Consider the following 17,321-nt stretch of genomic DNA (forward strand, 5'->3'; position numbering starts at 1 on the left):
ATGGCTTCGAAGGGTTTGATGGCAGCGCTGGCAATTGTGCTATTACTCTGTGAGAAAATCCTGTGAAAAATTCCCCATGTTCAAGCTCCTGCTCTTTGGGATGTGTGATTGACGAGTTTGTCTGTGCTGTGTTGTTGCAGGGTGCGTTGGAGTTAACGGAACGGTATTCACGGTAGTTAACAGCTGCTCCGAGACGATCTGGGTGGGTGTCCTCACGGGGAACGGCGCTTCCCTCAATGACGGCGGCTTCGCCCTCACCGCTCAACAGTCTGAACAGGTTACCGCCCCGGCGGACTGGTCGGGCCGCTTCTGGGGCCGCACGGGCTGTAACTTCGATGCGTCGGGCAAAGGCTCGTGTGACACTGGTGACTGCGGGCGCGGCCTCAAGTGCGATGGCGCCGGCGGGGTCCCGCCTGCCACCCTCGCCGAGTTCACAATCGGCGACCTGGATTACTACGACGTGAGCCTCGTGGACGGCTTCAATGTCCCCTTGAAGATCAGCACGGCAGGCGGCACTGGGAACTGCACGACGGCCGGGTGCGTCGGCGATATTCGGAAAACCTGCCCGGACGAGCTTAAGGTTACGGGCAGCAATGGACAGGTGATTGCCTGTAAAAGCGCTTGCGACGAGTTCGGGAGTCCGGAATACTGCTGCACGGGCGACCATAACACCGCTCAGACGTGTCCTCCCACCGAATACTCGAAGGTTTTCAAGGCTGCTTGCCCGACGGCCTACAGCTACGCTTATGATGACAGTACCAGCTTGTTCACCTGCACCCATCCCGATTATAGGATCACCTTCTGTCCATGAATTGCGGGGAGGATTTTATGATGGGTGTATGCCTATAGTCTGGGATTAATAAAACTCAAAGAATAAGAGCAAATCCGGATCACTGTTATAATGGAAACGTTAATATAAGATTAAGTTTCTATATTCAAAATTACTAGATTAGCCATTAGGCCGGATTCTTCTAAATTTATGAGCAGTGATATATAACGATAACGATGAAGGTTGTATATCAGGTTTACTTCTTTTTATAATAATAATAATTTAATCTCGTGTTATGGTATTTGACATTATTTTCTTCGTGTTATAGTTATCAAGTTTGAATTCCGATTCCATACCATAAAAGTTTTCATGAAAATTTTTCAATGATGAAAAAATTTGAGAATATATATTTTAAACATTTAAATATATATATTTTTTTCTTATAACAACAATGTCTTGTCATTTTTTCCCATTTATTTTGAAATTAAATAATTTTTAATAATTTTAATCAATATAAACAATTTTAAAATTACTTTTTACTTATCAAAATGATAACTACACTTGTCTTATCTCCAAAATCTATCTTCATTTCAAAATTCAAAATTCCTTCATACTTTCAAATCCGATCTAAAATCTTTTTATATTTAATATTTATTTAAAAATTTACACACACACATATATGTTGTAGTCGTCGATTGTTGGATTTGCATCTCTAATGTTCTGGAGAATGTTCCTGAAAATAACTTGTGCGATGTTGTCGCCTTGTTGACAAAATATTGTGTCTAATGTGATGACTGTGTTGAAGGTGTTCCACTATGCGCTTCTGTGGCTCGTCCCTACATATAAAGGTATGTCTTTGACGGGTGGCAGTTGTCCGAGATCACCAACCAATATAATGGAACAGCCACCGAAAGGAGTGTTTCTTTGATGTGGAAATGCCTCTCGAAGACGTTCATCAATATGGCTGAGAAGATTTGGCCCAATGAAGCTCATTTCATCAATTATTATGTATCTTATATGCCTAAGTTCTTCTTGGAATTTTGCAAGAGCATTACCTTCTAAGGGCATAAGATCCTTTATAGGAAGGTGTAGAGCATAATGGATTGTCGATGCTTGTATGTTGAAGGCAGCGACCCCTGTAGGGGCGAGGAGCATGATCGGTGAAGGTTCTGGGCTTGCAAGGCTTATGAGCATATCTTTGATGCAATTGATAAGGAGGGATTTTCCTGTACCAGCAGTGCCTTGTATTATCATTTTGAGAGCGGGTAAATAATCTTTCTTAGCAAAATGATTAGAAATAATATTTAGAGCTTTTCTTTGCATTAGAGATAATGTAGTAAGGGTTGCCAGGATATGTTGATGTGTTTGAAGAATGCGGTGGATGGAGCGGCTACTCTCAATGAATTGTATGACATTATTTTGTAGATCTAATGAGATAGTGGTATGATTCCAGTTATGGGTGTCATCAAAGCCACGAAGACCAAGCATGTCAAGGTCATTTATGAGAAGCTCATTTGTAGGGTGTGATTGGGAAAGTAATTCCCATTCATTGACTTCCATGGTGTCTGGAGGATTGGTTTCATGAATAGTTGAGGTATCATTTGCGACAGATTCAATATCAGATAGTGTGCAGTGTTGATGCCAAGGTTTGTAGAATGGACGAAACGTTTGCCAATTTGTGATGAATTCTATAGCAGAATCTCCTATATCTTGTACCATATAGCGAAAAGGTTTGTATAGCATAAGTTCAACTCTGCTAAAGTCAACGTAGCAAGGTTCAGTTGTGGATGGTATGGAGGAGTAACGTTGTATGACCCGAACAATTGCTTTTGTAGGTCTTTGTTTCCATTTGTTTGTTTTGCGACGAGGATCATATGACCAAGATCTTGCTAATTCTATTAGTGATGTGGATTCTAGGGTAGAAGGGTGCTGGATATATGTATCTATGATGTGTGGGGATGTAGTGGAGGTGGTGTTCGATTGTGGAAGGAGCATAAGAATTTTTTGGCCTACATTTAAAGAAATGAATGGTCGACTACATAATGTTAATGGTAATTTTTGCAGCATATGGCAGGTTTCTTGTGCTCCAATGTCACGATCAACAAGGGTTTCTGCAAGAAATTTTCGAAATGCAGATGTTGTTGGGTCAGCAATGGATGAAGCCAGGACAATTCTACATAGCATGTGGTGGAAGCTGTTGGGACTCAGAAATGTCATATTTTCATCCACCTTTTTCCTTACATTTCATCATCCCATTAACCTGTTATCATATCACTTTCCTACATACACTTGGGTTTCACCTTCTTATTTTCCATTTTATTCATTTTTGTATTTTAAGTGAATTTATGATTAATTATTAGAAAATGTACATATTTTTATATATCTCTCAAGAATATGTGAGTTTTGTGATGTGTAGGAAATATGTGTTAATTATGCAAGCCTTTTTCTAAGGAGAAAATCATGGAGGCATATCTTTTTCTAAGGAGAAAATCATGGAGGCATATCTTATCCTAAGGAGAAAATCATGAAGACATATCTTATCCAAGATATGAGAGAGATTTGTGGGATCATGTTTGAGAGATTTGTGCGATGATATCTTGTAATAACGGGAAACTAGTTGAGAGTGCTTGAGAGAATATTGGATATGTAATTATGGAAAGGTTATCTTCCTCATGTATATAAGAGAGTGCTCTCTCTTCATTGGAATAGGAAGGAATAATAGAGAATGGAGATTAACTTTGATTCTTTCATGATTTGTAATTTAGTTATTGTAATATAATTTGACATAGTTTTATTGTTATGAGCTCATATCTGTTGTTTGCCATTCACTTCTTCACATGTTGTATTTATTTTCCTTTATGCAATTTCATGCTTTCCTAGTTAGTGTTCCAATGCTTTAATTTGATTTCAGTAATTTAGATTAGATTAGATTAGATTAGTTCCACTTCAGTCCTGCATATATAGTGCATGTGTCTCGTAAGTCTACGGACCTCGGATTGATAAATTAAATAGTTGGGTAAGTACTACAACGGAATTAAACTAACATAGTTTCACCCAACATTTTGGCGCCGTTGCGGGGGAGGCACGATGGATTGAAGTTTAGTTTGATTTTTCATGCAAGTGTGTTTAGACATGTTCCTAACTCCGAGGTGTTAAGGTGGTAAGACGTGGGGAATATCCTACGCATCGCATTCGAGATACCATAATGGGCTCGACCTCTTATGGATCAGGGCATGTAGGGTGTGTTTACATTTATGCAAGTGTGAATTTTAATTTCTGTAAGTGTTTTTTATTTTCGCAACTGTGAAGAGTGTTTGATGAATTCATGGCTCATGGTTATAATTGAAACATTCGATTACTCAATTAATGAGCAGTCCTTGTAAGAGGGTTTAATTGAGTATTGAATTCAAGATTATTTCTGTGGTCCTTTTGTTTTTAATTCAATTGTTAGTGTGCTAATTTTTATTTGCTTTTCTCTTTCAACATGGTTTTATAATGAGTTTCAGCTTGGAACTACTCGCTCAGATCCTTGCAGAAGTCGGAATCTCCTCTTCCCTGGAAAAGGAGATCTTGACAAAAATTGAAAGTTCAACTACTCCCCAAGAAATATCAACATCTGAAGAATCTTGCGTATCTAATGGCGAACAATCATTAGAACAAGAGATCGAGGAAGAAGAGCAGCAGATCGGAGAAGAAGAACAGGAGTTACAGCATAATCTGAGTGAGAGTAACTGTGCTTATCAAAGCTTCATCGAACAATGGTTCCAGGTAAGTACTAGATTAGATTCATTTTTTAATTTTTTAGTTAATTTGCAGTTACAACAACTAGACATATCCACTCTCGAATATTGTCATTTTTCATTTGACAAATTGCTACTGAATCTATTGTTGTCACTGCTACGCGAATGGCTTCATTGGAAGTTTAACTACACGTAGCTAATTTGTAAATTCTAATTAGTATAGAGTAGGGAGGCTTTTAGATTTAGCTTTTGCTTTCATTTTCAGTTCTACTTTTACCTAGAATAAGTATGCTCTCCTCCTGCGTCTTTGTACGATCTCGAGGATCAGAAAATAGGTTTCAGTTTTGCTTAGAATAAGTATGCTCTCCTCCTGCGTCTTTGTACGATCTTGAGGATCAGAAAATAGGGATGATTTAGGCGACCAATTTCAGGAATAAATAAATGTTTTGCAATATGCTTCATCAAAAATATCTTTCAATATGCAAATTTTTGTGTCCATTTGTTAAAAAGAAAATTTAAAACTAACCATTTTTGTTTTTAAAGATAGGATTAATTTCATTTTCTAGACTGTTAATAATAAAAATAACAAAATCAAAAAAAATAAAAAAATAAAAAATAAAATAAAAAATAAAATAATAATAAAAAAAATAAAAAATAATAAAACAGTCAACCAGCGCACTCATGTATGGTTTCACACGGGTTATAGCTTGATAGTTGGAAGCTCTAAATCAGCGATGAACATTCTTTTCATCAGGATTTGAATCTCAAATATAAAATATTTCTTTAGATTCTTGACAATCATCACCAAAAATGGCAGTTTAATACCAAGTGTCGCAGCAAGATCTGTAGGGCATGTGATGTTCACATTTGGGCTAACAATTTCCAGAACATCAGACTGAATCTTGTAACCATTTAATCTGTCCATTTACAACTTCTTTGTCCCATATTTGCAATGGTTTGCTCCCAAGGCTGTAGAGGATTGAAAGAAAACCGGACTGGAAAGTATTCTTGAATATCTTGACAATCAGTTCATCTCTTCCTGAGAATCGTGTCCTGATCAATTGATCTGCGTGAAAATTTTCATTCTGAGAAGAAGGACTTCTAATTGATGAATTCGTCCCCAGATGTCACAGGACTCTCACTGAGAAAATCTTGATCTTCTACCACTATCACTTCACACATGTTCTACATATAAATTAATAACCTATTGAAATTTTAATCCCTGTCGCCACCATCACGCATGCAGTCATTATTCATAACTCGGATCAGTACTTTCTCATCATTCGATCAATCTATATCTTGAGTTACTTCCTCCCTATTAAATAATTCAAAGAAACAACATTTTGACTTGACGACCACGCTTCACTTGCACTTTTAAATCCAAACATTAGAAGATATTGTCTCTAAGTTGACTTTCATTTGCAGCTTCAGCTGATCTTGTTCAGGTTTTGGCTGATTCTGATTAGTCAAGTCACAGGCTTGACAAAGCCAATTGAATTTTGTTGGATTTGACAGGCAATCCATACGCAATCCCTACAAACGTAAGTTTCCAAAAGCGGTTTGTGATCAAACCAGGACAAATTTAGAAAAAAACAGACATGGGTTTTTTCCCTAATAGAATGAATTATAGAACCCATAAATTGTTTTCTTGAATTCCTAACGGTTTGAGAGGGAATCGCGATTCTTCGAGACCCTGGTTTGGTAACTGCATAAAAAACGGTTTTAAAATCAATGTACAGAGAATTAGGGGTGTTGCTGGCAGTAAAAATCTTTGAGAAGTGCGTGAATGTGGACAAAATATTGCAACGAGATTTCTGTATTTATTCCTTTGGTGCAATATGGATCTGTTAGAGTGTCACCTGTGTGTCCAAATTTATTTGCCGGCATAGCGATCTCTATCTGTCCACATATACGTGTTCCTCAACATAAACGATGAAAAGGTTAAAAGTGGGCGAAATCAATTCCAATTCGTGCACTGAACTTTTACATTATTCGCGCAATATGTTGAACATCTTGAGACCTTTTAGTAATGCGGTCATGCCGGGTAGAGAGCACCACCACGAATGCAGACATTTAACTCAGGTAAAATAAGATAACAATATTAGTCTGCCAGTCCCCTCTGAACATGTAAATCTTTACAGCAGGACCTTTGGTGACACACGATCTGTCTTTTGTATTTATCTGAACGCCGACTCACCTTCCTAATTCGAAATTGAAGCTCTGCCAAACACATCTCAAGTTCGTTTCAGCGGCTCTGAATATATCAATGGATGCTCCATGGTGATTAATGTGTCCGTTACAACAGTGACAATCACGGATTGTAGACAGCGGGCCAGCGAAGTTGAAGCAAACACCGGTAGCTCGGTATATATTTGTGACTGATAATCAATCCCGCTTCTTTCAGGTGACTCCAGGCACAGTATGGTTTACAATATTTACTGATTTTACTTTTTCCACTCGTCTTCTATATATACATGGTGCCTTTTGTGAATCATTCATGCTATTTGGAATTTTCTGATTTGGGTGGTCGATTGTTGATGGTTTTATAGCAATTTTTCAACATCTGGTGGATCTGCTGACATTATTTTCTCTCCATCTACCCATAAATCATAATAAGAACCTGACTGAGGGGCAAGAAGAGCAGCAACTTTTTCTGCAGTTTCCTGAGCAAATAAATAATCTTTTCTCGTCAAATATGGTGCTGCAGGAGCTAGAACATTTCTATTCAAATCACCAGTGTGGATCCCATATTTCTGATGATGGTACTCATAACTGTCTTCAGATCCTTCTTAGGCACGCCATGAAGTTGAAATGTCTGTCTTGTCGTAAGTCGAAGAGTTCCAATCCCAAACTCATCTGCAAGATCATCCATTACCAAGTAGAGTCTATATGGAACTTTCCCTGCCGGGTTCTTCATTCGAAGCATGAACTGATAAGACTTGCCTCCTTTAAAGCGCTCATCTCTGTTGTCTTGCTGATAGCTTCCATGAAATTTAATCAGCTGTGTTGCAGCCTTTGGCCACCCACTGCCGAAATCCGCAGGAATTGTCGTTGAAATATACAGTGCATGGATTTTCTTTCTTTCTGATAATTATATGCAGTAGATAAGTAACTGCAAAGAGGATATTTTGGAACAGATAAGTATCATAAGCGCTTGAAAAATATGATTTATATTACTGTTTCAGTAGCAATGGATGGCACCGCTTTGATTCTATATGAAATTATGAATGATGTAGTGGCGGAGATATAATGTTTGCGGGACACACGAAGTGTTTCAATTATTCAAACTTGCCTAACTTAATGTAATGCATAATGTACAGTTGCTGACTTGTAGTTTAAAAAATAATAATAATAATAATATAAAAAAAAAAATAATAATAATAAAAAATAATAATAATAAAAATAATAATTAAATAAAATTGCCTTCATTCATAAACTCATTACTCGATCCCTAACAAGTACAATGCCTTTTCAAATGTCCTGCAAACCAATAAAAACATTGTGAAAAAATATTGCAAAATCAATGAATACATTGCATGGGGACATGCAATAGTTCTAGTTGGGGAGGGAGTCAAAGTATGTTGGATTTTTTTTGTGAATTTATGGGCAAAAGTTAGGATGCATATACTAACAAGTGAAATGAGATTGGTGTTATGTGTAGGACAATGAGAAGCTTATGCAGAAAACTCAACATTACAATACGACACCTTTTTCATCCACAATTAGAGTTATTTCGAAAAATAATTAAAAAAAAATGGACATTTTGTAAATTCTTGAAAATGCGCTAATTTGTTTTTGAGTCACTTCATATAGGAATGATCGATGGAGATGGCACACAAAGGTGACAATTTTTATGTAGGAATGGTGCTAAGAGTTGAAGACAATCTAATGCAAAGTGATTTTTCGAAATCACTATGAAACATGCATCATTGGACGCTTGAAGGAACTAATTCTTCACTGCACATATCATGACATTTTCCACTGCACAACAATCCTTTTGCGTCATGATTAGTTCCCTTTTTCCTTCCAAACGCCTAGACCATCCTTGTGTTGCAGCCATCTTCCATTTCCTTATCTTTCACGACTTCATGCACACCTATTTTTCTGAATCGCATACATCCCTTTATCCTTTTCAGTCTAGTTTTTCCTTCTAGTTTGCCTTCTGAATAAAACTCATTCCCTTTCCATGATCACATTACCTTGATTTCCTAGACATGCTGATCCACACTGCTTGTCCGTGAGTTCTTTCCATCTATAGTCCTACCAAATCTTTTTGTACAAACTCGCGTTGACTGATGTGGGATTCCTTAAGGCCCACCTTTCAACAAGTCTTGCCCCATCGACATCAGCACCTTATCTGGGAAATAGACTAGAGTTCATTTTGAGTACCTAGAGGCTTGCATGCCTTAATGGCAAGCTCTCTCGCTGGCGATCATGGGAATGCATCAATGTCCCTTGATCTTCAGATCTTGCAAGTGGCTTGACCTCGACACATCCATTCGCACTTTGCAAGATGTACTCTAGTACCTTGGCACTCATTGACATCAATGGTGAGTTGCCTCGCATTGGTTAACGACATACATCAATGGCCGGTAATCCAATGATTTCTATTCATGCTCGATATCGACACATTCATTCGCATGTTTAGAATTGTACCATCGGGTTTGTAGCGGGTGAAGACTATACACTTTTTCATGACTCCCTCAGCAGTTACAGCAGTATGCATTCTGATCTATGAGGATACCACAATACCACTTTCAGCTTTTATCTTTTCCATGATTCAGCATCAGCAGTTCAGATTCCTTCATTCTCCAGGATCCAGTTACATCAGTCACATTTTCCCGATCCAGCAGCAACAGCAGCTACATTCCTATTGCATACTTCATCATTCTTGGGTAAGTAGAGGTATGTTGTTTTCTAATCTTTAATCATGCAATTCCTTATATGCTAAATTGAATATTTTGGAAAATTCCCTCACCATGCTACATTTCCTTTCATGCGCCATGTTAAGTAAAAGTTGCATGCGGACATGCAACCAATTCAGTTGAGGGGGGCGGAGAACTAACTACATTCACTACATATTCACTTCCATGATTCCATTTCTTCACCACTATCACTCCATTTACCATTCACCAACATTTATTTTCCAATGATACTTTGTTGCACTTTGTTTCATACGCAATATTGGCATGCTTCATTAATATTACAAAAGGGCTTTCTTATGCACATTATGATTTCCAGTGAGTGTTTACATTATTGAAGAAAAGAGAACAGAAAATGAAATGAATGTTGTTAACACAAGAACCAACATTCTTTGTATTCATGGTTGTAACACAAGAACCAACCATATTCATGGTTGTCACACAAGAACCAACCATAAGAAAATGTAAATTGTTACTAATGTCTCTCACATACCCTGGAAACATTTAAGACATCATCATGTAAAGCCAAAGTTCAATATGCCAAATGTTCTTAAAAGATACCCATGCATGGTTGCATGAGGACATGCAACAAGTTCTGTTGGGGAGGATGATGGGACTCAGAAATGTCATATTTTCATCCACCTTTTTCCTTACATTTCATCATCCCATTAACCTGTTGTCATATCACTTTCCTACATACACTTGCGTTTCACCTTCTTATTTTGCATTTTATTCATTTTTGTATTTTAAGTGAATTTATGATTAATTATTAGAAAATGTACATATTTTTATATATATCTCAAGAATATGTGAGTTTTGTGATGTGTAGGAAATATGTGTTAATTATGGAAGCCTTTTTCTAAGGAGAAAATCATGGAGGCATATCTTTTTCTAAGGAGAAAATCATGGAAGCATATCTTATCCTAAGGAGAAAATCATGAAGACATATGTTATCCAAGAAGAGATTTGTGGGATCATGTTTGAGAGATTTGTGCGATGACATCTTGTAATAACGGGAAACTAGTTGAGAGTGCTTGAGAGAATATTGGATATGTAATTATGGAAATGTTATCTTCCTCATGTATATAAGAGAGTGCTCTCTCTTCATTGGGATAGGAAGGAATAATAGAGAATGGAGATTAACTTTGATTCTTTCATGATTTGTAATTTAGTTATTGTAATATAATTTGACATAGTTTTATTGTTATGAGCTCATATCTGTTGTTTGCCATTCACTTCTTCACATGTTGTATTTATTTTCCTTTATGCAATTTCATGCTTTCCTAGTTAGTGTTCCAATGCTTTAATTTGATTTCAGTAATTTAGATTAGATTAGTTCCACTTCAGTCCTGCATATATAGTGCATGTGTCTCGTAAGTCTACGGACCTCGGATTGATAAATTAAATAGTTGGGTAAGTACTACAACGGAATTAAACTAACATAGTTTCACCCAATAGAAGCTTTCCTAGTTAGTGTTCCAATGCTTTAATTTGATTTCAGTAATTTAGATTAGATTAGATTAGATTAGTTCCACTTCAGTCCTGCATATATAGTGCATGTGTCTCGTAAGTCTACGGACCTCGGATTGATAAATTAAATAGTTGGCTAAGTACTACAACGGAATTAAACTAACATAGTTTCACCCAACAGAAACTTTCAAATTTTTTTTCTGCTTTGGATGCATATTTGGCGACATATTTTTGTATAGCATGTATGGATAGTACTGGTTGGTAGTCAACACTTGCATGCCAAATAGATAAGATGGTAGGGTTATGGCTATTGAGTCGATCGTCATTGCGAGCAGGGGTGTATGTTTTTTGGCCATTGGAATCAATGAGTAAGGCCGATTTTGGATGTAATTCCCATGGTGCTTTATAACGACATTGGAGTGAGGATCCATTTTTCTTAGGCATGTTCTTTTTGAGCATTTTGTGTGACGTTCAACACAATTGATGAGCTATTCATAGTCATTGAAAGGATTGGTTCTGAAGATTTGCAGTGTGGACAATAGACAAGGGTCTTCAGGATTTGTCCAAGCAATTGGTTGGTTTGAAGTCGAAGGAGTACGAGGGTTCCAAGCGGAAATATATTTGTCGAAGAACTGCCTTGTAATATCAACTACTTCTGTGTCTTCCCAGTTGAGGTTTTCCATATCCGGTGAATTTTCTATCCAAAGGAAACCATGGATGTGTGCAGATCCCCTAGGTTGCCATTCATACCTGTCAAGTATGCGTTTTTGTAAGATAATTTTGTAATAGGCGAGGAATGTTGTTTCGAGTTTTTGGAAAAAAAATGCGGTAGAATGCATACCTGTACCAGTAATCTTTTTTCTTCAAGTGTTTCTCTAAGATAATCTCACGAAATGTTGTGAATCTATGGTGAATATATAGTGATGTTAAATGTGGGTTAGAGATAATGTTATCATTTCTCCACTTTTGTTGTTTTGCAATATCAGAAGGAAGACATCTAGGCATGATTGCATGAATATCAGGCCATTTTGTATCAGCTACACTTAATGTGAAGAATAACGTCGGACAACCGAGTTGAGATATCATGTCCGTTAGTTCATTTTTAGCTTTGTGCCAAAATGATCTTGTTCCACGTAAAGAGCTACCGAATCGCATGACTTGCTCTGCCAATTGCTCATTTGGAAATTTCTCTAATCGGATGTTCAGATCTTGAATAGATATTGGGAAGTTATCTGTGATGTTCTTTTTCACAAAAATTGATGTTGTTGCTTGACTACGATGTCGCATCATGAGATTATATATGTAATAACGAAAGCTTGGGTGCTTTCCAAATCTATTATCATAGTAACGTATGAGATGAAGTGCATATTCATGTAACTGCACTACTTTCATTCTTGGTTGGTTTGGCATTGCACCTCCTGTCGGAAAAAGGGTGGGGAAAGCCATAGAGAGTAGACCTTCTATGTTGTATTCATTGATTGGTGATAAACCAATTGTTGGCCACTCAATTGTAGTCTCAGATTGGTGGTTGTAAGCATGTAAATAATGGCAGATTTCTTGGATTTCTGTATTTGTATTAGGTATGATGGGTACGAATGATGATGTTTGGTTTACAGATGGGTCTGCGGAATCTTTGGTGAGCTCATGTGGTGGTTCAAGTGAAAGGTGGACAGTGGCTTCTGTAGTATTGGAATGGTGAAGGGAGGAGGAGACATCAGTGGGGATTGCTGGTAAGGATTCCAGTGCGTTGTTATCAATACAGACATTCTTATAGTATGGGTCATTTGCCAATTGTATTCTAATGCAACGAGAACACGATGTCTACTGACAATGAAATCATAAGCCTTATGGTCATTACTATGACGAGTGACAATTAGGATGTCCAAGTTTTCAACATGTCGTGGCAACATGTTTGTGATTTTTGTAATGTCTTGAGGTAAACAAATTGTGTGGCCACTATATTTATATTGGCCACCATGTGCATGTGTTACTTGCAGTATAGGGTTAACCCTAGCGATGAGCATTTCTTCTATTTGTGAAAGAGATGTAAGGATAGCTGGTTGAGGACCAGGGTCCATGTTGTTTGATAATGAGAAGCGATGACCCTTTGTTTCAGAGACGCATCTGGAGAAACAATACATGTGGTTGGAATTGTGGATATGTATTCTAGGATATGATTCAAGACAAATGGAGCATGGGCATTTAGGTGAGATTTTATCAATCTTTGCATGGAAATCTCGATGTGCTTGATTAGTATAAATGTTGCTGAAAGCATGTGTGAAGGAGGGGTTAGGGCAATGAGGTATGGATGTATTTGTTTGAGAGGTTTGCTGAGAAGATAAAGAGTTTGATAATTGCAAGGGAGGATTGTTTTCAAGGTGGGCCATTTTCAGACGAGGAATGTTGGTTTTCCTTCTGTTTTTTATGTTTTTGACATTCTCTGATGTCTTTTTTTGCTTGATAAAGCTCACGGCGACGTGCATTTATTCGTTCTTTATTTGCTGCATAGTATCTTCGAGCACGTTCATTATTAGAAGAAGAAGCCATTCACAAAGTTTATGGTACCTATAAGCAAGAGAGGGGAAAAGAAGAATGTTATTTGGAGACAACAACCATGTTATTGTATGAAAGCGAAAGAATGGTAAAAAATTTAAGTGAAAGCGAAAGAAGGGAAAAAAATTTAAGTTTTGAATAGTTTTATGTGAATTTTTTTATTTGAATAATGTGTTTGAAAGAACATATTAGTATTTTTTCTTTATACATGTAGATAGTTTCATGTGTAATGTAGCAAGTTACATCATTTTTTAAAAGGAAGAAGATGATTAAAGAAAAAAAATAATGTGAATTTGTCTACTCACATAATGCTAGATACAATGTAGGACGAATACTTATTTCAATGGTATATAAGAACATTTCGTAAGAAGGCATGCAACATTATATCGTGTAAAGTTGTACTTATAAAATTGGACAATAGGAATTGTCAAAAAGCAAGGAATACATTTTGCGATATTTATCTACAATATCAAGATGTTCTAAATTTCTCGAAGGATGTTGTTGCATTTTGTCATGAAATGCAACTTTTCTTCTTTTATGATAATGCATTTCAATCGTGGCACTTCTTTAAAAGTTTTTGTCTTCGCCGATAGTGTGAATATATGATCTGTCCATAGAGCTTTAGAGACAATTTCCTTGATCATTTTTGGATCTGAAGATAATAAATAGAAGTCTTTGGCATTATTTCCAAGAATTATAGAGCCCGCGTCTTCAAAAGCAACAGTTGAAGCTAATTCACCAGTGTGATCTTGTATGTCGATTTTCAATAAGTATCTGTAATCACAGTCACTTACTTCAGCGTTGCATTTTGGGCAGAACCACATCCCTGTATTTTGTGGAATAAGTTTTTTCATGAATTTTTTCCCACCAATGATCGACAGGCAAGAAATGTAGTAAAAACTATCCATCCCAATTTTTGTTATTGTGCCCTTTAATTGGAAAAATGTTGGTTTCTCTAAGGAATCCATACTATAAATATCAGCAATTGTTATTCTTTTTTTGTTGATGGCCAAAAGGAGATATTGTTGTCAAAGATGTAGAAGCTGCAGTCGAACCTTCTTTTTTAAACTATGACTTTAGCGTATGGGCCTCTTCAATGTCAGGATCTACAAGAATAATGGATCTCATTGTAGTGACGATATTTTTTCCATTAAATTTTCCAACATGCGCAAATTTGATTGCAACAATGGGGTTATTTCCTGTAGCACATAGGGAGGAGATTTCCTATGACATGGTATTAAAATTATCTCCCCAAAAGATTGCATCTATGTTATACCCTGACATGTCTTGAAGTTGTATTGTTTGTTTATTAACTTCAAAGCCGTCTTTTCTACGTATAGTGCATACACTGGAAATGTATATGACAATACCAAGAATATCGACAATGGAGTTGACGTTTGTTGTTCTGATATCATTAATTTATTTTATATTGAATTGCACTATTGGATTATGTTTTTTTCGTTGGCAACATGTTCTATGGTAGATGTTGCATTCAACAAAATTTCCTAGTCATTGTTCAAGTGGTTGTATTGCTTATTAGCCATTTTTACATTCCCTTTTGAGACAATGTAGACATTTCCATTTTGGATTTTGTCGAAAAAATGATCTGCGACATTGTTGAAACATGTTGTATTTCTCCACCCTCTGTATTGAACAGGTCAAAACCAAACACTTTACCGGGTCCATATTGATTCTGAAACTGTCGAAGAGCTATTTTCCTTTGGACGTATCCTTTTATGCACCAATTTGAGTGGTAAGGGTTTAACGATTTGATGGGAATTTGAACTGATAGAACAGATGGAGTTGGAGTAGTTGGAAGAAGGCAGTATCTTTTTGATAAAGGATTTGGGTTCGATGAGGATGGAGTGTTTTCATCACATGTGATCGGGATACTGATAGTTTTTGGATTGCCAATTAAGGGTACAAATGAAGTAGATATTTCAAAGTCTATTAGCTTTATAGACCTACACGACAAATGAGAGCCATAGGAATAACTGTTAGAAGCAGATGTGTTATAAATAAAAATGTTAAATTTGAAATAAGAAATTTATAACAAACTTACGTTGATGGATCGATAGCTGAGGTAGTCCAACTTTTAACATTTATAACAGAACCCTTTTGTAGCAAGCCTATTGCTACGAGATCATTGAAATCTTTTGGAAGCATGCTTTGTTTCTTATGTGTTCCATCTGAAATTGTAGTACGATATCGTGGAGTTGAATTTCGCATTGATTGTGTTGGTTCAAGTTCAACAATTTGTAGGTATGGTTGAATATGAGTTGATCCAGATAACATTGAGGAAATTTCATTCTGAGTAAGGTTTGTTGTCATTTTCTGGTACAAAGCAAAACACAAAAATGTTGTTTCCTTCACGTAAGATGTTTAATATTCATTACATTCCTATAACATTACTTGAAAATATATGAATTAAAGGCAAAGGGCAAGAAGCATGTTCAATTTAATGTTGTTTCCTTCACGTAAGATGTTTAATATTCATTACATTCCTATAACATTACTTGAAAATATATGAATTAAAGGCACAGGGCAAGAAGCATGTTCAATTTTTTTCCAAATGAGTGGGTATCTAAGCTTGTGAACATAATGAAGAAAGATATTTATTACAACAACTTTTATATGATCATTTTTTTTGAAACATAGTGAAAATTGTAAATTAACAATTTCAAAAACCTACACATGTTAGAAACAATCAGATAGGGCATGATGATTGAGTTTCCCGTGCCAAATAATGTATACATTTTTTAGGGAATTTGGCAGTAGCAACACCAGAGCTACGTTGGAGCTACGTTGTGGGTTTTACATTGGGCAAATTTGTATTGTGGAATTTGGGTTTTGCATGAGTATTTTTGTTTCCAAAGAAAACAAATGTTGTACATAATGGTGGAGAGAAGTTGTGCAATTGCATAGAATGCAATGATAGGTGGCTAAGCTCAACATAGGTCCAATGACCAAGCACTGAAACTATTTAATGCAATGTCTATGCTAGATGAGGTTACATAAAATTATGTAATTTTAGGATTTGTAATGTGATGATATGCATAGAATGGGTAATGCCATGAGGCCCTAAATATTTTTGCTCAAATAAGCAGATTGTTTCTAAGCCAAACAACTTCAGCTTACACACCATTGTCAAGGCCTGCGTTGGGTAATGTCGTGAGGTCCGAAATGTTTTAGGTCAAATGAGGAGAGTGTTTTTAAGCCAAACAACTTCACCTTTGGCACCATTCTGGAACATCTAAAAGCTCTGAACAGCTTACCTGCCTCGTAATTAGTATGTTGTACGGGCTTGGAATTAGATGTTTTTAATCCTCGGGATCAGTTGTCATTTGTTTAGTTGACATATTCACAAACAAAGAAAGGACAGGTCTTGTGGAACTAGATGAGAGGATAAAATGAAGTATGTCATTCAAAAGAGTAAAGGAATATGCAATAGCCAAAAGTAGTGCTAGAAAGGAATGGCAAGCGGGGACCCCAGTCCCTTAAGATCCGTGGGATGCAAGGACAATCTCGATGATTCTGATCTCCTTTGCAAATGACACATGGAGATTTAGGTTTGGATGGTGCAGTGTGTGGATTTTCGTCAGATGATGCATGGTTGCCCCCTTTCGTCGTTGGCTTCTTCTTCTTCTTCTCCTTCCTTTTCTTCTTCTTCTCAATTACTTGGTTTTTAGTTTGACTAGTTTCACCAAGCGAAGAGGAAGAAGGAGAGGGAGAAACAAACGAAGTAGAAGGTTGGGGGGTAACTCTACTATCATCTGGTTGCTGATTTGATTTCTCAAGAATCATGGTGTTTTGAATGATAGAGGTCGAGAAAAGCCATACCGGTGAGACAATTGCAAGCCCTGGAAG

At 36.8% G+C, this 17,321-nt stretch overlaps 1 protein-coding gene across 1 annotated transcript; it reads left to right on the forward strand.

Moving 5' to 3' along the window:
* LOC149195614 (pathogenesis-related thaumatin-like protein 3.5) lies at positions 1–811 on the forward strand. Its single transcript, XM_089408600.1, has 2 exons — positions 1–49; positions 141–811. The coding sequence occupies exons 1-2, from the start codon at positions 1–3 to the stop codon at positions 809–811; spliced, it is 720 nt and encodes a 239-aa protein (XP_089264726.1).
* Positions 812–17,321: the final 16,510 nt, after the last annotated feature.

This window comes from Pinus tabuliformis, chromosome 2_2 (assembly GCF_031772625.1).
Source record: "Pinus tabuliformis cultivar Carrire ecotype Pingquan chromosome 2_2, CPIR1, whole genome shotgun sequence".
In the NCBI taxonomy this organism is placed as follows: Eukaryota; Viridiplantae; Streptophyta; class Pinopsida; order Pinales; family Pinaceae; genus Pinus; species Pinus tabuliformis.

What these genes read in the sequence shown, in the direction of transcription:
- LOC149195614 (XM_089408600.1), top strand. Translation starts at nt 1, where the DNA reads ATGGCTTCGAAGGGTTTGATGGCAGCGCTGGCAATTGTGCTATTACTC. An exon ending in GGCAATTGTGCTATTACTCT is followed by an intron (nt 50 to 140) that starts GTGAGAAAATCC and finishes GTGTTGTTGCAG; the next exon opens with GGTGCGTTGGAGTTAACGGA.